At 52.5% G+C, this 22042-nt stretch overlaps 2 protein-coding genes across 24 annotated transcripts in view; both read right to left on the bottom strand.

The window, feature by feature from the left end:
• PYROXD2 (pyridine nucleotide-disulphide oxidoreductase domain 2) overlaps positions 1-6271 on the bottom strand; it is a 32899-nt gene extending 26628 nt beyond the window's left edge. For 11 of the 15 annotated variants that reach the window (XR_004431243.1, XR_004431255.1, XR_004431254.1 and 8 more), the window contains exons 1-2: positions 5361-6271; positions 1211-1314 (exon numbers count right to left, since the gene is read on the bottom strand). Coding sequence is in view for 12 of the 15 variants with exons in the window: in XM_033186433.1 (XP_033042324.1) it covers positions 1211-1314; positions 5361-5487 (231 nt within the window). In the remaining 3 variants the exon portion in view is untranslated. Of the gene's footprint in view, positions 1-970; positions 1315-5360 lie in introns of all 15 variants that reach the window. The other 4 variants (XM_033186461.1, XM_033186505.1, XM_033186452.1 and 1 more) reach the window with 3 other exon arrangements.
• A 293-nt stretch (positions 6272-6564) lies between these two features.
• HPS1 (HPS1 biogenesis of lysosomal organelles complex 3 subunit 1) overlaps positions 6565-22042 on the bottom strand; it is a 31947-nt gene continuing 16469 nt past the window's right edge. For 3 of the 9 annotated variants that reach the window (XM_033186362.1, XM_033186404.1, XM_033186353.1), the window contains 14 exons: positions 21827-21987; positions 21258-21357; positions 20486-20584; positions 20268-20337; positions 17981-18030; positions 16534-16701; positions 16257-16436; positions 14989-15050; positions 13963-14097; positions 13813-13878; positions 12571-12715; positions 10275-10388; positions 8496-8578; positions 6565-8047 (listed from right to left, as the gene is read on the bottom strand). In XM_033186362.1, the coding sequence (XP_033042253.1) occupies positions 7885-8047; positions 8496-8578; positions 10275-10388; positions 12571-12715; positions 13813-13878; positions 13963-14097; positions 14989-15050; positions 16257-16436; positions 16534-16701; positions 17981-18030; positions 20268-20337; positions 20486-20584; positions 21258-21357; positions 21827-21987 (1596 nt within the window). In that variant the 3' untranslated portion in view covers positions 6565-7884. Of the gene's footprint in view, positions 8048-8495; positions 8579-10274; positions 10389-12570; positions 12716-13812; positions 13879-13962; positions 14098-14988; positions 15051-16256; positions 16437-16533; positions 16702-17980; positions 18031-19826; positions 20338-20485; positions 20585-21257; positions 21358-21826; positions 21988-22042 lie in introns of those variants that run through there. The other 6 variants (XM_033186397.1, XM_033186388.1, XM_033186380.1 and 3 more) reach the window with 5 other exon arrangements.

Below are 22042 nucleotides of genomic sequence, written 5' to 3'. Positions count from 1 at the left end.
TTCACAGCAGCTCTGTGAGGGCAGGTGCCATTGTTCCATTTTACAGTGACTCGGAGAGGCTAAGTGACTCACCTTAACCTTCACAAAGTGGCAGAGCTGGGAGATGAATCTTTGTTTATATTAATATAAAATCAGGCCTATATTAATATAAAATTAGGCCGGGCGTGGTGGTTCATGCCTGTAATCTCAGCAGTTTCAGGGCTGAGGTGGGCAGGCTACCTGAGGTCAGGAGTTTGAGATCAGCCTGGCCAACATGGTGAAACCCCATCTCTACTAAAAATACAAAAATTAGCCGAGTTTAGTGGTGGGCGCCTGAAATCCCAGCTACTCAGGAGGCTGAGGCAGGAGAATTGCTTGAACCCGGGAGGTGGAGGTTGCAGTGAGCTGAGATCGTGCCATTGCACTCCAGCCTGGGCGACAAAGCAAAACTCCATCTCAAAAAAAATTAAAATAAAATAAAATAAAATCAATGTTTTAAATTACTGATCCATTGAGTTACAAAATGCCCCACACAAAATGTTCAGGTAAAACTTAGACATCAGGCAAAGTATTAAGGTTTAACATCAGTCCATTAGTACATCCACAGTTCTCCCCATATTGATATTCTAGAGCTGCCGCTGCTTCAAGAAGATGTTGCATGTTTGTTTTGTGGCCTTGAATATGTTCTGTGGCCTCTTGGAGGTATCTAGACTCAGGTTACAGAAGCATAGGCTAAGGATAGCTCTGGGCCACCCAGCTCAGCTTGGGATCTTGAAGTCAGTGGTGCTGGGGACGGGGTGCTGGCCCTTCTGCTAGGCTGAGCTCCTCAATGTACCCAGGGCACACTTTAGCCACATAGCGGCTACTTACTCCAAGGTGGTACGTGGCCTGGACCTGGCTGGGAGCACAGGGCTCTAGACACAAGGGCTGCCTATGATCTGGAGTCAAGGGCACCCACCATGCCCTGGGTGCCCAATCCCCTGCTTCCCACCTGCTCCCATGCTATGTTGGTTACATGCTTCCCCGCCTTGTCAGCTTGTTTCTGGAAGCTCCCTGACTCCCTCACAGGCCATGGGGAAACCACCTTTCCCCATTCGGGGAAGGGGAGGAAAGCAGCCTGTGATGTCCTCAGCTGGCTGCAGATGTGCATTCGACCCAGCCCCCGATCAGCGCAGGAGAGCAGAGAGTGTCGACTAGGCTGCCTTTTCCTCTCTTGAGGCCCTTATCCCACCTGCTTCTTCACACTCCTTCCCAGGCTGCTGAGAGCCACACGCCCAGGGGCCAGTGAAGTGGGATCAATTGGGGAGGTACTCACAGCCACCAGTCCGTTGTGTCCTGCAACGAGACAGGGGAGAGGGAAGGAAAGCATCACTGGTCAGCGGGCGGGCAGACGGACAGTCCTTGAGGAATGTGCTCACCGCTCCCTGTCCCCATGCCATGAAGATCCTTGGTGACCCTCCCCTCCCCTTCCCGCACTCAGATGTTGGAACAGCAGCTAGCTCAACTCCATGAAACACCAGATCTTCGAGTCAGAAAACCCTGGTTCTTGCCCTGGCTGGAAAAGTCCTGCTCCCCTGGCTTGGTCAGGGGCTCTGCTGGAGTAAGGGGTTCATGAGAGCATCACCAGGGCTTCCATTGCTTGGGAGGTGCAGGTGATGGTATCTGAGGGAGCAGCACGGTTGATTTGGCAAGCAGGAGAAGCAATGGGTGGCTGAATGCTGGTGCGCCAATGTCCCATCTCACATGGCAGCATCAGCATCCAGGGGGAGTGCTGGTCATGTGGGTAGCTGCTGTCAAGCGTGGCTTGTTTTGCCCACATGTGGTTCACAATTGGCACAATGGTGCCCTAGGAGGCTTCATTCACATGGGTTTGTTTTTGCCAATCCCCAGTGTTCCAAAAATAAAATGTGAACAGTTCAACATGAAGCAAGCATGTACAGCTTCAACATGTGCTGGAGTGACTGGCTGTGCTTCAGGGTGCCTTGGGCTGAGAGGCCTGAATTTGGCCTTGGCATCTCATGTTCCACACCAAGCCCCTGGGTAACAAGTGTCTCTCCAGCTCTGATAAGCTCAGAATCACCTGGGAGGCTGTGTAAATGTCGACTCCCAGATCCCTCTCCCAGGAGTCTATTCAGCAGGTGTTTCACAGAACCAAGAGTTTCATGAGCTAAAATTAACTCTGACCACATGAGAAGCATGTGAGAAGCTAGTTGGTTATAGTTCATCTTAAAAAGTGCTGCTTGACATACTCTTTATTTGTATGGGCTTTTGAAAATGTTCATAAGAAAGTTTAAACAATCTGCCAGTTGGGACTCATGAGCAGATGGAACCTGTCTCAAAGACATGCAACAAACTAAAGGCAGACAGTCCTGGGCTCAGCCTAGCCTCTGCTGCTTGCCAGGGCGTGACCTCAGAGAGCTGTCAGCTGCCCTGAGCCTTGAGCTTCTTCACGTGGGGAACAGAGGGTGCCAGGGACCCTGCAGTGCGGCAAGGATGAGACAAATGGGAGCTATTTGTCTTTTAATTGGTGCTGATGGTTAGTCTTGGAAAACTCAGTTTTCCAGGCAACTGGGTCCAGTTCTATCACGGCAGACCTCAAATGAGTAAGGTAAAGGATCCAAAGCACAAGACCCCCTCCCAGTGGCCACCCCCAGGTCCTGGCTGAGCCCTCCTTGGCTTCTGGTGACACCTCTGTTTCCTTGAAGAGGACTTCAGCTGTGGGCTCTGCTAATCCCCAGACCTGCCTCGGGGGCCCCACAGCAGGCGCCTGGGCCCTTGAGAAGCTGCTCTGGGCGTGGACTCTGCAGCTGCCTGCATCAGGCAAGGTTGGTTGGGTGGATGTGCTGACCTCCGGGAGTCACCCCCCGCCCTCAGAATGCTCATCACCAGGTACAGGGCCAGGAATCTCCATTTTAACAAGCTCCTCAGTCACTCTCAGGCACATTTAGTCAAATGACTAAATCAGAGTCATCTTCAAGGTGGCGGCCAGGTGCCAGTGTGCCTTCAGGGACTCAGAGGTAACCCTTGTCTCAGAATATGCCACTCTGTTCCTCACTCAGGCCCAAGATGCCTTTAAAACAGGCTTTATGGTATGTTTAGCAACTAAAGAAATCATGTCAAGGAAAAGCTCACACACTGAGACTCACTCGCACTTGTAGGCAAGTCACCAAGGCAGCTGGTGACCTAGAGTCAACCTTCCCCATTAGGAGACAGCAGGGTGAGCTGTGGCCGAGCACAGAAGAAGGCAGGGGGCTTCTCTGAGGCTAAGCGAGGTGCTGGAGATGTCTCCCACCAGCCCAGGGAGTTTGTGAGCCGGATGTCAAATAGCCATTGTTATAAACCAAATTATATAAGCTTACAATTAAATAAATTATATTAAAAACAAAGGTAAATACTCAAAACACACTACCTCCTATTTGTTTTACTACATTTGTCTGTTCCCCATGCCTTTGCCGTCATTGGCCTCTAGGTACATCTCTGCATGGTGGACATGCTATACAATGATGTGCCACTGGGTATCACTCCCAAATCATATTCAGCAACCTCATCTTGGTGACAAAAAAGGCCATGGTGGGAGTATTTCCACCACCGTCATCACTATTACACAAATATTACACAGCAGGGCTGCGTTTATTGTTCTGTGGTCAGGCTTAAGAAAGCAATGGGAAAATGCTAATAATGCAAAATAAACCTAACAGCATTAGCTGTTACAGCGTGAATAGCATAAAAATTGAAGGAAATTCTAGTATTAAAAAAATTATCTTATTTGAGTAACATCATTCCTGTCATTTAAAGAAGGAGACCGGGAGCAGTGGCTCACGCCTGCAATCCCAGCACTTTGGGAGGCTCAGGCAGGTGGATCACAAGGTCAGGAGTTCGAGACCAGCCTGGCCAACATGGTGAAACCGGACTCCACCGAAAATACAAAAATTAGCTGGGCGTGGTGGCGGGTGCCTGTAATCCCAGCTACTCAGGAGGCTGAGGCAGGAGAATCACTTGAACCCAGGAGGCAGAGGTTGCAGTGAGCTGAGATTGTGTCACTGCACTCCAGCCTGGGTGACAGAGCAAGACTGTCTCAAAAAAAAAAAAATTAATTAAATAAAAATAAATTAAAAAAATAAGGAGTAAGGCTGGGATATAAATCTTTGCTGTTTCACGATCGTCCTACTCTTTACAGAAAATATGGAGCACCATTCTCTTCGGAGCTACCCTCATTTGTCAGTTGCAACTATAGGTTGGCTACCGAGTTTAGCAAAAATAAAAGAAAGCCTTTGGTAAGAATCACTTGGCTAGACTGCATTTACATTGAGAGTATTGTATTTTTATTTGTAAAATTGTGTGCAGTGTATCTTTTATTTCAATATTTAAAATAAGCATGTGTGTGTCTATGTATACACATATATGTATACATATATACGTTATGTGTGTATATACATGTGTGTATATATGTATGTGTATATATACACACGCACACACACACACACATCACACATTTTTCCCTGGAGAGGTGACTGTTGAGTATCTACCAGCTCGCAACTGCTCTAGCACATAGGAAAATGAAGACACGCCTTCAAAGCTGCATAATGAGTGCCGTCTGCTTTCGGTCCCTGTCATTATCTCTGTAAGACCTAGCTGGCAATCATGCATTTGGGGCCCTCTGCAAGTGTGAATGGAAGGCACTAAGGAAGAACCACCTGGTCCTGGGCCTGCCTCTTCCCCTAGCACCCAGCAGACTTTGATACTCTTGAGCCCAGGCGTTGGCAAAGTATGGCAGGATCACTGCAGATTCACAAATGTCCCAGAGCTGCAAGGCAATGGGGGCCACTGCCCTCTGCAGACACGCAGTAGGAACTCCGGGACTCAGTTCTGTTTTATCCTAACTGGCCTTTATGAAATGACTGCAGTTTCTTGTGAGGATGGGTGGCCTCAGTGGTAAGGTAGTGGTGACCAGAACTCACGGCACTGTGGGGGAGGTGGGGGGTGGGTGCTGGATTTCACTTGTCTGTTGACCCAGAGCTAGTTCCAACCCTTACAAACCACAGGCTGAGAACGTGGTGGAAACCAGGTCATTTTGCAGGAGATAGAGGGAAACCCCTGAGCTCACCTAGTCTTCCTTTGTCATTCTCCATGGAAGATCCAAGCCCAGAGAAGGCAAGCATTTGCCCCAGGCCACATAGCAGAGCCAGCACCGGAATCCCAGGTGCCCGCCTGCCAGATGGAAGGGCTTTCCATTGCAGCCTCTGCTAGTGTACAAACTTCTGGTGGGTTATGCCCAAGGAGAGAGCAGTGGGGCTTGGCAAAGCCGCCTCCTCCCCACCAAGCTCTGAGCAGGGCTGCCTTCCCGCCCCTCAGCTCTGGCCCAGCCTGCTTTACCACTTTACCTGCTCCTATCACCACCGCATCATACTCAGGCTTCAGACCTCCCCCGGCTTCTGTGTGAGCTCGTCTCCAAGCTGGGAAGGGAGAGGCAGCCACAGCCCTGCAGAGACCTCGGCCACTTGCAGGCATTTCTGCCCCAGGATGGGCCTTGCTAGGCAGGGAGTTAGCTAGAGATTTGCTTTTGTGCTGCCCTAGGCAGGGGGTGGAGCAGGGAGGAAGCAGGAAGAGGAGGAGCTACAGTCCCCCTCCAGCCCTCCTCCACCGTGCATTCTTGGCCACAGGCCAGCCTCCTGCTGCTGCGCAGCTGTGCTGGGCCATCAGGAGGGGTTACCTATTAACCAGGTGGTGTCACCTCCAGGATGCAGGGGAATCATGACAAAACTGATCATCCACTGGGGTTCCCATGTCAGGCTGGTACTGTGCTGAACTCTGTAGGCAAAACTCCCCATTTTACAGATGAGGGCACTGAGGCTGCAGGGTTAGGGAGTGGTGGAGGCAGAGAGGAGCTCCAAAGGCCCTCTCCTCCCCTGTGCAGCTCCCTTCTCAGTCAGAACTGAAATGCCTGGGATGGCAAGTGCTCATGTCAGACTCGGCTCTGACTCCATGCTGAGTCTGCCAGTGCAGAGTGGTGATGTCTTTACACCCACAGGAGGCGTCTAGGGCAGCCCTCTAGTGTCACCACGACCAGGGCCTTCAGACACCGCAAAGGCAGCTGTGTTTGTCCCTGAGAAGCATTGGAGTCCTCTCCTAAATGCTCAAACACACCCCTCAATGAGGGCTTAGGGGCAAGTTCACTGTCTGTAATTCTCTGAGTTTTCTTCTTTTGAAGGCCTGGTCAGTTCTCTTCTTTTGGCACTTTGCCCATTTTCCAAGAATCCCCAAGGATTAGAGGTCACATCTGTAAATACCTCCAGCTAAAGTTCTTTCTGACCCTCCCTTAGGCCTGCCTTGAATGAGGAGCCCCTTTGTTCTCTGCCCATTACTTAGCAGTGTTCCCTAGGAGGAGAAAGCCCTTCGGAGTGGAGCAGAGAGTTCCTGCGCTGCTCTGACATGGCAGTGTGAAGGAAACCTGCTATTGGTAACGAATCTCAGAACTGGGAGAGTATGTGGAGATGATCCTAAGAGGGGGTTCCGAGGACCCCTCCACACACCATGGACAGTTACCCCGCATGTGAGCATCTCTGCTAAGATCTGATTCAGGATGTCCACCCCTGTGTTATTTATTATATAGAAAGATCAAGGGGACTGGTTAAACTAGACGTATCACATCCAGCCACTGCTAAAAACTAAAGGGAAATAGTAGGCGACAAAAGCAGGTGTCCTGAACACTGGTGGGCTCAGAGGATTGGAGTTTTTTCCTTTATGCTTTTCTGTATTTTCCACAATCCATGCTTTTCATTGTCATTCCATCAGATGATGATAAGGAGGAACACAGATCCAGTCACCTGAGGGGACACTTCCTCACTGCCTCCTCCTCTGGGTTTAGACCAACGTGTGGGTTCGAGCTCCCCCAACGCCTCCCCAAAGCTGTCCCCTGCAAGGGAGAGACCAGTCTGTGCGAATTTTGGCTCAAGACTGAAGACACAGAAGGCGCGGCTCCCACATGCACAGCACAGGGCCATCTGTTCCTGTGCTGCAGTAGACGCTGATTTCTGCCACGCCGCCCTCTCTGGCCCAGCACCAGCCTCCTGGCCTCAGAGGAGCAGATGCTCCCAGTCCCAGGGCTCTCAGGATCTCTTGTCCTTGGGTCCATTCTTGGACAGGAACTTCTCGGTTGGAAGAGAGAGGCTGCACTCCTTGGGTGGTGGTTCTTAATCCAGGGCGTACCACGGAAGCTTTGAAAGACATCAAAGCCTGGGCTCCATGGCCGCCAAGCGAATCCGTATCTCTGGGCCAGGGCCAGGGGCTTGAGAACCCCAGCCCCAGGGCAGACGCCAGCTGAGCGTGAAGGGGCTGGGACTTAGCAAGGGCTTATCGGCACAATAGAAGAGTCTAGAAGCACAAGCGTGTTGAGCTTCAGTGATAACAATGACCAATATTTATTGAGCACCTACCACATTGGGTAATCCTCACACCACCCTGGGACGGAGGTGCCATCGCTTTAAATGTGGGGAATAGAAGAAACTTTCCAGGAGATGCAGAGAGGAAGTGGCAGGGCTGGAATTCAAACCCAGGCAAAGGAGAGAGCTTGCCGGGGGGGTTTCCTCCACTCGGAACAGCAGAGATGGGGCTTCCTCCCCATCTCCCAGGATAAAGGCAGAAGCAGCTCTAGAAGAGGAGCTGCTGCCACTTTTGTTTTACGAAGACAAACTGGGCCCCTGGGAGGAGAGAAGGATCTGGGGCCTTGCACAGTACCCCACATGGAGGGTGGTCTAGGTGGGGTTTTAGAAACCCTGGGGCCACCCTGGGCACTCTGCCCCATCCTCAGGATGGCCACTGCAGACAGCAGGCTCTTGCCATGGGGAACAGTGGCAAGCAAGAGCAGCTGGAGGACGGGGTGCAAAGGCAGACTGCAGCCACCTTGGCCTAGAGCAGGGGGATACGGGAGGCCTCCCAGAGGCGCCGGGCCAGCTGGCCGGCCTGCTGCACCAGCAGGTCAGTGGGGATGACAGACAGGTGCAGGGCCAGCAGCTCGTAGCACCTGACAGCCTCGGCCGGGCGGTTCTTGCTGTAGTAGCGCAGGAGCTTCCTGGGGAGGAGAGGGAGGACGGGATTCAGGAGCGAGGCTGTTGCCCTCCTCCAGTGCCAGAGGCCTCTCTGGGCCCTCACGAGCAAATGCCCATGTCCTCGGTCATCTCACTAGGCCCCTGCACGTGGGCCTTGACACCTGCTCCTGTTCTTCACTGACCTAACAGTGCCATCCTGGCTACCAGGCAGCAGTGGGGATGTTCTGGGCCGGGCGCAGACGTTTCCTGTGCTGCCAAGACCATGCCAGCAGGAAGGTGGTAGGAACACAGAAGTGCCCTCCACACCCGTCCTCCCTCACTGCACACAGGCCCCGCTGGGAAGGTGTTCCCAGCATGGATTTCTGGGTCTGGGGTAGGGCACTGCTGAAGCAGAAGCCGCTGCCGGCAGAGGCGAGTACTTGTCACCCACACGGGGCCGTCCGTCCCCAGCGGCTCCCGACGCGCCATCACCTGTAGTAGTCTCCTCCCAGCATGCCAATAGGCACCGAGTCATCGGAGAGGACGGGCACCTCGATCATCTGGAGTTTGTACCCCTGAGGAGGGAGGACAGGGAGGCAGTGGGTGTCGGGGGAGCACACGGGCCTGAGTCAGACGCACCGGGCTCGCAGCCTGGCTTGGCTCTGCCTTGTGTGCTGGGTGCCTGGGAAAATGCCTGGACCTTGGTTTTTCATCTTTGAAGTCAGAATAATGACAGTCGCCTTATGAACATTAGAGACAAAGTATACAAAGTTCCAAGGGCTGGCAGGGTAGCTCTCATTCCCATCAATACCTGGACCTGCACAGGCCACAAACACACGCTCAGGAGGGCAACCTGCAGGGCTGTCATACAGGATCTCAAAGAGCAGAGCATTCACAAAAGGCCTAAGCCTCGCTTTGAAAGAACTGGGAATTCCCAGGGTGGGATAAGGTGGGAAGGGAATTAAGATCTGCTGGACGTGCCCTGTGTGCCAGGCACGAACATGGCGATTAGCTGATACTTGTGTGGGCCACCGTGGCCTGCCATGCAGGGGGAGTGGACTCCGCAGCGTGCAGGGCTGCCCCTGTGGCACCAGCTGGGCTGTGTGGCTGACATTCAAACCTGGCCTCTCCAGCTCACAGCTCTGCCTCACTGTATCACCCCATGGGGCCACCCAAGCACACAAACTCCTGTCCTTCCCTAGAAGTGAAGGTAAAGGTCACAGGAATTTTCTAGCACTTCTGTTGCACACAAGTCCTGGGCACTTCCAGTGGCACAGAGGAAAGCTGGGAGCCTGCAGGCTAGGGGAACAGAGCTTGGGCTCCGGCTTCCTCACTTAACAACCTCGGTGGCCCTGGCCATGGCGTCTGAGCTCTAGATCGTCGTGTCTCCATCCGTACAATGGGGTCAGGGATCCCTGCCCTAGCCACTGCACAAGGCTGTGAGGGATGACTGAGAGAACAGCGGCGGAGGGCCCCAGTAACCACCCTGCCCTATGGAAAGGGATGGCTGTCACCCTCAGTGAACAAAGAGAATGCAGGGTGGGTGCAGGGGAAGGCACAGTAGTTCAGGGACCCAGAGACCAAGGGCTGCGAGGGAGGAGGAACGCTCCTGAGAGCTGGAACAACCATTCATGGTGACAAACGAGATGCAAATAAAAGAGAAACAGGAGGAAAGCAAAGAAAGGGAAGAGACAGAGAGGAGGGAGAGACAGGAGGAGAGGGGCAGGTGGCCACAGACAGTAAGTTCCCCTCACCGGAGCCTACTCTGCAGTAACAGTGAGGCCCAGAGGAAGCAGTGTAGGGCCAGGAGGCCAGGGCCCCGAGCCACACCACCAGTGTCTCCTTGGGTGGCCTGGCTCACTGCTTCAAGCAGGGCCTATGCTCTTGAGTTCAGGGACCTATGCCACAGGGATGACCATGTGCCATGCTTGGCATGTGATGCTGGTGACATGGAATCACTAGCGACAAAGTGTATGATCTGAGTCGCGTTTCCCACAGTGGGGCGTGTGCCTATCTGCTCACATGTGTGCCTGCATGCCACGTGGACAATGGCAAGAGTCTGCCAGACAGCTGGGCAGAGGGGTCACAAAACAGTTAAATGCCCACGTGAAAATGTGACCTCTGAGCTCTGGGTCCCAACCTGCTGGGCTTACCAGCAACAAGAAGAGAAGATGAGACAGACAGACAACAATTCAGAAGAAACGAATCCAAGAGTTACAGAGCGGGAAGTGTGTGCGGACTGTCCTGGCCCAGGAACTCGGCCTCACCTACCATGTCATTCTCAAACCACAGGAAGTAGGAGCAGTAGAAATCCCCCTCCTGGAACAGCAGTGTGGTGTAGCCCTTCTGCAGGTACCTGCGCGCCAGCTGGATCAGAGACCAGACCTGGGGAAAAGAGGAAAGTGAGGATCACCACTCTCTCAGCGTTGGTCTGCCCGGGCAGCTCTCATCTCCGAAGGAAGGAAAGTGCGCAGACAAGAAACTCCGTGAGTGCCAGGGGCCTCTCCTAGTACCTGGGCACTGCCTTGGCCCAGAGCAGAAGGCTCAACAATAAATCATTATTGGATGGATGGACTACCCTCCAGTTAGTGTGGGGGCAAAATATATGTAAAAAAGCTTTGTGTAACTTTACTATACACATAAGCCATACATTAGTGAACTGGGCTGGTGTGGTGGCTTATGCCTATAATCCTAGCACTTTGGAGGCTGAGGTAGGTGGACTGCTTGAGCTCAGGAGTTCAAGACCATCCTGGGTAACATAGCAAAACCTCCTCTCTACAAAAAACACAAAACAATTAGCCGGGTGTGGTAGCATACACCTGTAGTCCCAGCTACTTGGGGGGCTGAGGTGAGAGGATCGCTTGAGCCCAGGAGACTGAGGCTGCAGTGAGCTGTGTTTGTGCCACTGCACTCTAGCCTGGGTGACAAAGTGAGACCCTGTCTCAAAAAATAATAATATTAAAATAAGTAAATTAGTGAAATGATCATTCAGGCCAGAAAACAGCCAGGGACATCATTAATTAACACAGGAGAACAAGGTGTGGTCTCCTGAATCCATCCTAGCGCCCTTCAGGCTGGGAACTGATGATGGTCCAGGTGAGTGACCCTGTAGGATGTCCTGAGCCAGGGGTGAAGTCCAAATCAGAGCTCACCAAGGGGTCAGATGGAAACACAGGGCCTGAGAAACCACATGCCTTAGCTCCCCTGGGAATGTCCTCCTGCCTGACGCAGGGACCGTCACCAATGCTGCCAGGGAAGTACCCCAGGGAAGGCAGTAGGGACAGTGGGCTCTCTCCCACCTCTCAGGGCTGGGAAGAGACTCGAGGAGCCCGCTCCTCCACCCTTAGCGGGAGGGACAGGCAATCTGCTCCAAACTGCATCACTGTGCAATTACTAATTAAATCTGCCATGGATTGATTATACTTTTCAGGAAAGTAATTTGACAACACCCATTAATAACCTTAAAAACATTCCTCCCATCTGACTTAGTAATTCCATTTCTAGGAATCCATATTGGGGACATAATCAGAGATGGGGACACAGATGTATGTAAGGTGTATACTGCAGAATTATTTATAACAGCAAAAGCCTAGAAATAATCTGTATGTCTAAACATCAGGGAAATGGTTCAAGGAATTATGTTACATTCACATGATGGACTATTACGGAGCTGCTAAAAATCATGTCTATAAAGAATTAATGGCATGAGGAAATGCATCTGATATAATGTGAAGGGAAAACATGGTAACAAAGTTGCACATACAGAGTGATCTCAACTACAACAAACTGCACAGAAAACCAAAAAGAAAAACGTACCAAGATAACCCCGACTGTCTCCGGAATGAGGGGCAAGGATGAAGATGGTAATGACGATGCTGCCAGTAAGTACTGAATGAACTGTATCTACATTTTGTACCACGTGCTATGCTAAATATTTGACACGTATCCTCTCATGTAATCTTCATAGCTCTGTGACATAAATAGCACTATTTTTTCCTTCTACGGATGAGGAAACTGACACTTGGCTAAGTACTGCCCAAAACCACATAACTAGTGGGAGATGAGGCTGGGCTTCCAACACATGCCTCTGCCACCCAACTTCCCATCTTCCCATCTGGTTTTAAACATTAGAATACACTTCACTTGCCCCCCACCGCCCCCCCCCCAAAAAAAGAAAGAACACACACACACACACACACACACACACACACACGCGTACAGTTTTTTGGACAGTGGCAGGGGTCCTCCCCCTACCAAAAATACAACTTTGCCATGAAAACCAGTCAGTTAAATAAGGAGAATAAAAGAATGTCCGGGGAATGCTTCCCTCACAGAAATCGCCTTGTTTTAGGTTCTGATGCCCATCTGATGTACCTTGCTGTTCTCTCCATTCTAGCTCATTCAACAAATACTTGTCGAGCATTTATTTATGCCGGCACTGGCCATTGCCTCTTCTGGCCTGCTGCCCAGTGCACTCTGCTAGCCCCAGGTACGTGGATCACACCAGCAGGGACTGCCCAGTATTGGCTAAGGCCCACCCATCCCCACCCTGGGCCCGAATGGTTACCTTGGTTTTGACAAAGGCAGCCAGCGGCCCCTTGCCCAACTCCGACGAGGTCTTTTCACTGCGGTTGAGGGAAGGCGCCACCATCTGCCCGGTTGTGCGGTCCACGTAGATGAAGTGCACCAAGCCTGGGAAGTCTTCTAGGTAGGTGAAGGTCTGAGTTAAGGTGTTTACCAAGCCAGGAGCTAGGGATGACCTGCCTCTGTCCTCGCCCTGGACTTCTAGCTGTGCCCAGTCATGGTGGCAGGAGGGCCAGGACTGCTTCTCTCCAGCAGCTTCCATTTCAGCCAAGCCCCCCGGTATCCTTGCTTCCTCAGATCCCCACTACCTCCTAGCTCCCCAGGCCTTGAAAAGCTGTAAGATCCTCAACGCTTGCACAGTTGACATGGGCAGTTCTGGCCCTACAGGAACATGGTTTGCTCAGTTCATCGTTTTCATGAGGGATGAATTTAAGTCAGACACACGTGAGGCTGGAATGTGAGCACAGCCACTTGGTTCATGAGTGAGCCTAGCTGACCGCCCAACCTATGCACCTCACTGTGACCTTGCTAAACCCTTACACTTCTTCATGAGCATTTGGAAGGCTCCCATTTGGGAGGGGAAGAGATATCCATGGAAGGGCAGCAGCTGGTGGCTAACGAGGCCCTCTGGCATCCTTTCACCTGCCCACTGAGGACCTGCCTCAGGAGACTGAGGGCTGGACACTTCAGAGATGATGTGGGAAAAGCTGTTTTACATCAAGTTCCATGGAAAATCAGTATTCAATGAAATTAGTGTTCCATAATAAAAGGGTCAAATAGTCTTAGGAATGGTTTTTGAAACAGGGATACACATTTACTGTAGGCCTTCTGGGAGCTTTTACATGCCACTGTCCACTGTGATGATCTAAGAAGGACATGGCCCTTTCAACCCAACTAGACCACAGGAACCCACCCCGTCTCCACCCCTTGTGGAATACCTATTACCATTTTGCCAGCTGGCAACACTGACATAAAGAGTCTTTATGGCTTTTGTGAATTAACTTTGGGACAGGAGGAATTCCTGTAATTTCAGCTTGGAATGTTCCTATCGACAAGGCACACGGGTCACTATGTCCTATTGTTTTCCTTCAGAGAGGTGGTGAGCGGCTGAGGGGTGGAAAATATATTCCGCTTCCCCGGGGGCCACAGTCCTTCTGGGTGCAGGTGTGGGGGCAGAAGACCCAAGAGGCTTGTTGGGCTGGCTGGGGCCCCGGCGTCAGGATATGACACCATGGTGATGTTCCTCCTGCTCTTCACCAGCAAGAAGTCCTTCCAGTCCATCAGCTTCTCCCTGCCGGGGGAAGCTCAGGCTGCATGGAGGAAGTACGGACCCCAGACTCTGCCCTTGCCATCCAGGGGGCCGCACCGCACTTACCGCATGAGCCTCTGCACTTGGTCCTGCAGGTGCTGAGGCAGGTGTGGGCCTCCCCTGCTGGGGGCTGTGGTCAGGAAGTTCAGCCGGTAGATGGCACAGAGCTGCCGCTTCAGCTTCCCACATGCCTGGAGCAGCCTGGGCATGAGAGAGGAGAGCATCACAGCAGAAGGGACCTGGGGGGCCCCTCGCCCCGTGTGGACCACCTTGTTCCTGCACCCAGGACAGAGAGACCTGGGGACGCCCTCGCCCCGTGTAGATCAACCCGCTCTTGTACCCAGGAGAGACAGACAGACAGACCTAGGAGAGCCCCTCGCCCCATGTGGACCTCCCTTTTCCTGCACCCAGGACAGACAGACCTAGGGGAGCCCCTCGCCCCTGTGTGGACCACCCCACTCCTGTACCCAGGACAGACACAGACCTAGAAAAACCCCTTGCCCCGTGTGGACCACCGCACTCCTACACCCAGGACAGACAGACCTGGAGAACCTCTTGCCCCTGTGTGGACCACCCCATACCTGCAGGACAGACAGACAGACCTAGGGGAGTCCCTCACCCCATGTGGACCACCCCACCCCAGTACCCAGGAAAGACCTAGGAGGACCCCTCTCTCCATGTGGACCAACTGACTCCTGCACCTAGGACGGACAGACCGACCTAGGGAGCCCCTCACTCCATGTGGACCTCCCTGTTCCTGCACCGAGGACAGACAGACCTAGGGGAGCCCCTTGCCCCATGTGGACCACCCTACTCCTGCACCCAGGATGGACCGACCTGGGGAGCCCCTCATTCCTAGGTGGACCACCCTGCTCCTGCTCCTGGGACAGACAGATGGAAAGACCTAAGGGAGCAGCCACAGCTGATCAGGCAATAGGAAGGAGCTTCCCAGCTTCTCTACATGGTAGAAATCTCCTTTCTTGAAATTATTTTGATGATAAACGATGTGCAGTGGTGGAGGAGATGCGGTCTCCCAGGGAACAGTCTGCCTGGGCACATGACCCACCCCTTGTCCTGAGGCCCACCACTTACTCGGAGGAGGATCCAGGCTCACTTTTGGAGAAAGCCTTGGCCTTAAACTCCAGCCAGGTGCTCTGTAAGGAAGACAGGTGGCAGGTTTGCATCCCCACCATGTTTCCAGTGAGGTCCAGGCCAAAGTCCTTCCCAGATCAGGCTCTGAGAGGGCACAGGGCCCCCAGACAAATCTGCCCATCTGGCCAATGCAGGCTACCCTGGCAGGCCCCACCAGCCCCCTGCAGACTTCAGTGTGCCATGTTCTAGTCACTCAGCAGCGTTTATTTAAAGGGCAGTTTCCAGGGGCTCACTGTCTGATGGGCGCAGGCACGTACAGTAGCACCCTCACAGTGACCAGGCCAGCCCCTCGAGGTCGGTGGGCACACATAGGGCAGGGGCTGGGGTGTGCAGAGGAGGTGCTGCTGCAGGAGCTGGGAGGGCATGGGGTGGGCATTGGGTAGCCACGCAGGGGGCGGCCTCACAGGATCTCTATAAAGCAGAAGAACTTGGTGTTCTAGTGAAAGGGCTCCTTAGGATGCCCTGAGGCACTGTGGGATGCGGCACTGCCTCTGCCTCCGTGAAGAGGAACCTGGGTCTGGGGCATCAGCTGCTTGCTCTGTCTCCTCCAGGCAATCCTGCAGCCTTCAGACTGACAGGCACTCCAGCCACAATGGGTCCACACACTGCCACTGCTTAAATCCAGTGTCAACCCCCACCCACCTCACTGCTGTCCAGGCCCTGATCTGGGCTTTGTCAGAGCACGGGGTGATGGCCTCTTTCTACTGCCTGCACATTCTCGCGTGTCTCCTGGTCTCAGCTCCCCACCTGGGCCCTAAGCTTGCTACGGGTAGGGTGGGGCCATGACTTGCACATCCCCGTGTTGCCCTGTGAACCCAGGTGCCTGGCCCCGCGGCAGGAGGAAGCCTGTGACGGGCGGATCCCTGGCCTGCACTTGCTCACTGCGTCCAGGCTCTGGCTCCATTGCTCATGAGCTGCATAATCTTGGCCAAGCTAAAACTTATCTAAGCCTTAGTTTCCACACCTAAAAAAGGGGAATTATAATTCATGTTCTGCCAAACACACATACAAAGATTCTGAAAACCTAAAAAGCAGCTAAGTTTTTGTTATCATTTCATAATAGGGAAAACAAGGATCGTAGGCCTGGTGGAGGTGCAGCCTGGACAGGAACCCAGGCCTGCTGGCCCCTCAGCTGCGGTGGACCCGATGGACCCTGCTGCCAGCCCTGCCCCTTCCTCAGGTGGGGAGGACTGGAACTTGGGTCTCACCTGAATCTCCTGTGCCCCTCGATTCTTGACAAACTTGTCCATCCTCTGGCGCAGGTCTCCCACAAGGGGCTGGGAGCGCAGGGAGGCCCTGGCCTCCGGCCCTTCCTTTAGCTTCTTCTCCAGTATGGCGAAGCCATCCATCAGCTGGGACAGGACCAGGGCCAGGGGCGCGCTGGGGCTCTGAGGGAAAGGGCCGAGAGGAGAGTGAACAGGGCTGCCCCTGGGGAAGCCGTGCCAGCCCCAAGCGTCACCAGGGCAGGGTGAGGGGCTCTCCTACCCTGGTCAGGAGCACCAGGTTGATGCCCGGCCACAGGGGCAGGCAGTACATGGTGTGGGGCACTAGGGGGCAGTAGCTTTCCTTCACGTTGGCATCCAGGAAGATCCTTCTAGGGCTGGAAGGCGCAGGGCAGTGGGGAACCAGCGTTTGGAGGGTGTCCTCCGCTATCTACAGAGGAAGAAGAGTTGAAGTGAGAGGTGGGATCCCTAAGTCGGACCCACCCATTGCTGCCCTATCTGTGAACCATAAGAAATAAACATTTTTAGCTCTAAGAAACTCCGGTTTTTAAATCCCTGCACTCTGCTGAACCTGTCCTCGCAGCTCCAGTTCCGCTGTTGCCCATCTCAGCTGCTTCTGGACCTTTCTGCCCAGATTCTGGCCTGGATGACAAGCAGGGCAGTGGACGGGGCAGAGGGGCTGGGTGGTGGCACAGAGAGGACAGAGAAGGCAGGGAAACACACTCGTGGATGGGGAGTGCACATTTTCAACAGATGGAGGTACTAACGTTCAACATTGTATCATTTCAATCACCCTCAGAACATCCCAACAGCCACTCAAATTGGGGAAACTGAGGCATAAAGTGACCAAATGAGCAAGGCTCCAGCCTTACAGAGGGATCTGAGTAATAAGCCTTTAGTTCTAAAAATTATAGAATTAAGGAAATCACGAGAGATGCCACACAAATTCCCCTTCAGTATTATATATAACAGCAAACACTGGACACAATGATGCGATTGTCCTGGGCATTTGTTAGATAAATAACATATGCATGTGATGGACTCCCAGACAATCATTACAAACCACACTGTGAGACTGCTTAGGAAACAGAAGAATTTTAAATAAAAAAGTATAATGAAGCATGTTAGCATCCAAATCTGATTTTAAAAGTACACACGTGTACATATGTCCTGTGTGTGTGTGTGTGCGCGTATGTGTGGGTGTGGGTGTGCGTATGTGTGTGTGTGTGGGGGGGGAGGTGTGTGTATGTGTGGGTGTGGGTGTGTGTAAAGTCACAGGAAAAAAAGACTAGAAAGAAATACCCAAAGATGTTAATCTCATTTTGAGGACAGAATTCAGAGTAATTTTCATTCCCTTTTTTATAGTTTACTTTTGTATTTCTCAATCTTTCTACAATAAATATACACGCTCACTTAAAAAAAAATCAAAAATTCGATTGGACTTTCACTCCCAAGAACAATGGAGCTGAGGGACAGCACCTGGGGGAGGGGAGGGGCAAGTTCACCACCCCTCACAGCCTGTCCCCAGACCCTGCCTCTGCGCTGAGCTCTGGCACCAGGACAGGCACCTGTACTGACCAGGCCTGGGGTGGGCCGGAGGAGGGCTCCCATGGGTACAGTGACCCTGGAGGCGGAACCCTCAGAGCCCCCAACACTTACTGCAGCATCCCAGATCAGCTGCAGCCCAGACAGACACAGGAGAAACTCACCTGAAGGGCTTCCATGGGTGGGGTGCCCCCCTCCAGCCAGATGGTGCTACCTGCAGGCCACAGGTAATAACATAACGATGTAAGTATCATGAGATGTAAGCAATGGCTCAACAGCATGGGGTAGGGGGTCCAGGTGTCCCCCACAACCTCCGCCCTTGGCTGCCAGCTCCACGCAGGGGTGGTAATGTGGCTGGGCAACACCCCTTCATCCTAAGTTGGCAGGCACAAGGTGAACTTTGCAGTACCAGGGCTGAGGTGGCCTGGGCCTGGAAGAGAAGCTGACCCTCCCTTGCTCCCTAATCCCCTCCTTGTTCTGTCCCCTGTATTCCTTCAGACCTCAACCCGCCCTTCAGGAGTCAGCACACACAGTCCACCTTTGCGCACTCATTATTCAACCAGCAAGCTCTTACTGAGCGCCTACTGAGCGCCTACTGTGTGCTGGGAATTGAGGTGGATTTCCTTCCGAATATAGCGCACAAAAACCTACTGAACTCACCACATATCTGAAATATTATGTCTGTGATAATACTGTTACCTCTTATATTTCATTGCCAACAACCCTCATTTATAATCATGTTCCTCTGGGGGAAGTGTGTTCCTAGTCTTAAACACCTGATTTACAAGTGGATGAGTGCAACCCAAGCCATTTGTAAGTTGTTGAGTTCTGTGCATAGTGGAACAACATTATTTTTTACAGTTCTGAGGCATAAAAACCACTGTCGAGAGAGAGGGACTGGGAGGAGGACGGTGATGAATGACGAAGGGAGCGGTAAGAGGAACTTCGGAGATTACCCAGAAGCACTGCTTCTCAACAGGTCTCAGGCTCATTGGGAGCTCAGAGAATCTGAAGATAGCTAGGAACCCTCACCCCAGGAACTGCACAGGCACGGACGAGTTTGCACACAGTCTCGGGGGTCCTGGGCTTCTAGCTAGTCCAAGGACCTAAAGTTAAGAGCATCTAACCCAGTAGTTGTCAACCTTGGCTACACGACAATCATTTGGGGACCTTTACAAAATCCTGACGCCCAGGTCAACTGAGTCAGCATCTCTGGGTATAGGCTCAGCTTGAATGATTGTTAAAGATCCAAAGGTGAGTTCAATATGCAGCCGGGGGCAAAGCATGCTATAATCTAAATCTGTGCATAGTAGTGGTTTGCACCCGAGGCACGTTGGACTCACCTGGGAAAATTTCCTAGAAGTAATCACACCTGGGTCCCAGGCCCACAGACTGTAACTTAATTGGGCTGGCTGAAGCTGCCCGGTGATTCCAATGTACCAGGGTTAGGAGCCACTGCTTAAAAGAAGCCACATAATAAATTCCTTTCAAATCCTAGTCCCCAACAGGTTTCTCCTCCTGAAACCCTGGCCTTCTTTCTTCTATGGGATGATGTGGATGGACCACAGGATCCTTTTTTTTTCCCTAAGAACTTCAGAAATAAATGTAATGCTCATTCATAGTGACCACAACAGTCTGGATTTTGGTTTATCTACTTCTCTAAGCAAGGTTGTCTATTTTTTTGTAACATTTTGAATATTTGTAGTTTTTTTTTTTTTTTTGAGACAGAGTCTTGCTCTGTCACCCAGGCTAGAGTGCAGTGGCATGATCTTGGCTCACTGCAACCTCCACCTCCTGGGTTCAAGTGATTCTTCTGCCTCAGCCTCCTGAATAGCTGGGATTACAGGCACCTGTCACCATGCCTGGCTAATTTTTGTATTTTTAGTAAACACAGGGTTTCGCCATGTGGGCCAGGCTGGTCTCGAACTTCTGACCTCAAGTGATCTACCCGCCCTGGCCTCCCAAAGTGCTGGGATTACAGGTGTGAGTCAACACACCTGACCCATTTTGAATATTTATAGTTTTTTTATTGTTTACCCACATACTTTGGAGAAACAGGTAAAGTATAAACTACAGAGGCTGAATATTTATAGTTTAGAATGTATTGAAATGAGATGATTATTACTTAATTTAACTTAATTTTTAATTACAAAAAAGAAAGATGAGTCTGAGAATGCATGTTCAAAAGTTTTAAACGATGATAATCAACTTGTCATCAACAGCATTAGGGATCAGTGGAGTGGTCTTAACAGTCCTTGAGTTCAGGCTGGAGCTGGCAGGGAAGATGGGGAGTCGCAGACAGCACCCTGTGTTCTAGGAACACGGGTACCTGCACTCATGTCTTAGGAGGCGCAGGGTCCACTGAAGCCTAAGACAAACGTCCTGGGCTGCTGATTGCTACTGCTGCAGGCAGCTAGCTGTTGTTTCCTACTGCTTCCCTCCAGGCCTCACCTGAGCTCTGATCACCAGGGGAAGGAGCTGGTGTGAAGTACTCCTCAGGGAGGGAGAAGCTGTCTGTCTCCTGGAATGGAGAAAGTGGCTCAGGTTGAGAGGCTCTCCCAGCTGGCTCAACCCTGTCCCTGCTCTCCCGGGAGGGGCAGGAAAGGCCTGGTTGCCTGCAGAGGCCAATCCCCTCCTGCCCCTGACTCCACGAAGTGCACAGCACACACCGTCTCTGCAGAGCTCCCCCTGGTTGGGCCTGTGGAGTGAGGGCTCCACGCCTGCTGCACGGGGATGTTCTGGCTGCTCCGGGCCCTCCGTGGGGAAGGCTGTGCAGGGCAGGGGAGAAGCTGGTTAGCTCCTATCTGACCTGGCTCCCTCCACCCCTTCTGCCTCCCGGTGCTTCACAGAGAAGCCCCCACCCCTCCACCCGTTCCGGGTGCAGTCCTGGGTGTGCGGTCCTCAGACTTCCCAGGGATTTGATTCTAGGCAGTCTGTTCTGTGGAAATTCCAGAAATTCCAACACACTGGTATCCAACCCACCACTACCCCTGGTGATGAGGTCAACAGCGATGATGGTGGCCAACACTCACTGAGCATTCACTATGCCCCAGGCGGTGCCGGGTTCCGTGGGAACTCCGCCTTTTGTCCCTCCAAACACCCCTGAGAGGTAGATGCTTTGTTATTCCCATTGCACAGATAAGGGCATTGAGGCTCTGGGGATGCAAGTATGAGCTCAGCTCACATAGCCAGATGGTGAAGCTGGGTTTCAAGCCATGGCTGACTTGAAAAATCTGCACTTTGAACCCACTGGACCATGTGCACTCCAGAATTCCCCTTACATCTGAAAGCAGTGGGAAAAAAGTCACGCCCAACCACACACCCAGAATTGTGACTTAGACAACATGGAGTCCCCAGGGGGAGCCCGCCCACCACTTTCCAGGCAGGTTTTCTGAACCACTTCCCCAAGGCCTCCCTCTGCCCAGAGAGCTGCCCTGAGACCTGAGTGTCATCCTCCACTGTGCTCTCGCTGGGGTAGAGGTCCTGAACCAGGAGGATGAGGACGAGCAGGTCGGCCGGGCGCAGGGAGCTGGCACCGTGGCTGCAGACATAGGAGCACAGCCACCCATCAGCACGTGCCCAGCAGGAGATGGGGCAGGCAGGTTAAAGGAGTGTAGAGCCTGGCCCCTGCCCTCAAGGAGCAATGTACTTAATCTTTTCTGGAGACGGGCAAGGCACAAACACAATTAATTAACTCATCAAATTTTAAAGTAAAACTTGGTTGTATAGAACAAAGAAAAGAAAATGATTTAGCAGTGGGAAAGCACCAGGGACTAAGAACAACACAAACGGAAGTTCTAGATTGAGACTATAAGACAGTGTTCCAGGAAGGAATGATACAGAGAAATGAGTGAGCTGAAAAGGGTTGAAGAATCAAATCTGGGAAGGTTTCAGGCTTCATGCAGGAGGTGATTCTTGGCTGGGCAGGTGGTGCTTTTCAGGCAGAGGGAATAAGGGGAGTGGGGAGGCCAGGGAGACTTTAGCCACCACATGCCGGACCTTGAGCTCACCTAGAGTAGAATGCCAGCAGCTTGGAATGCACGAGCAGGAAGGCATGCAGGGCCTCCTCGCCGCCCCGCTCTGGGCTGGTGTTGATAGCCTGGATGACGTGCCGCTCCAGTGCCTCTATGCACAGCTCACAGAGCTGGGGGTGAATCAGCCGCTCCAGGGCCTGGCCAGGGCAGGCAGGGAGAGAAAGCCGTATCACCAACCACCTTGCCCCACTC

Source organism: Trachypithecus francoisi, unplaced genomic scaffold (assembly GCF_009764315.1).
Source record: "Trachypithecus francoisi isolate TF-2019V2 unplaced genomic scaffold, Tfra_2.0 Contig01579, whole genome shotgun sequence".
NCBI lineage: Eukaryota > Metazoa > Chordata > Mammalia > Primates > Cercopithecidae > Trachypithecus > Trachypithecus francoisi.
The sequence above is the reverse complement of the archived record's forward strand: the minus strand, read 5'-3'. Positions and strand labels throughout refer to the sequence as shown.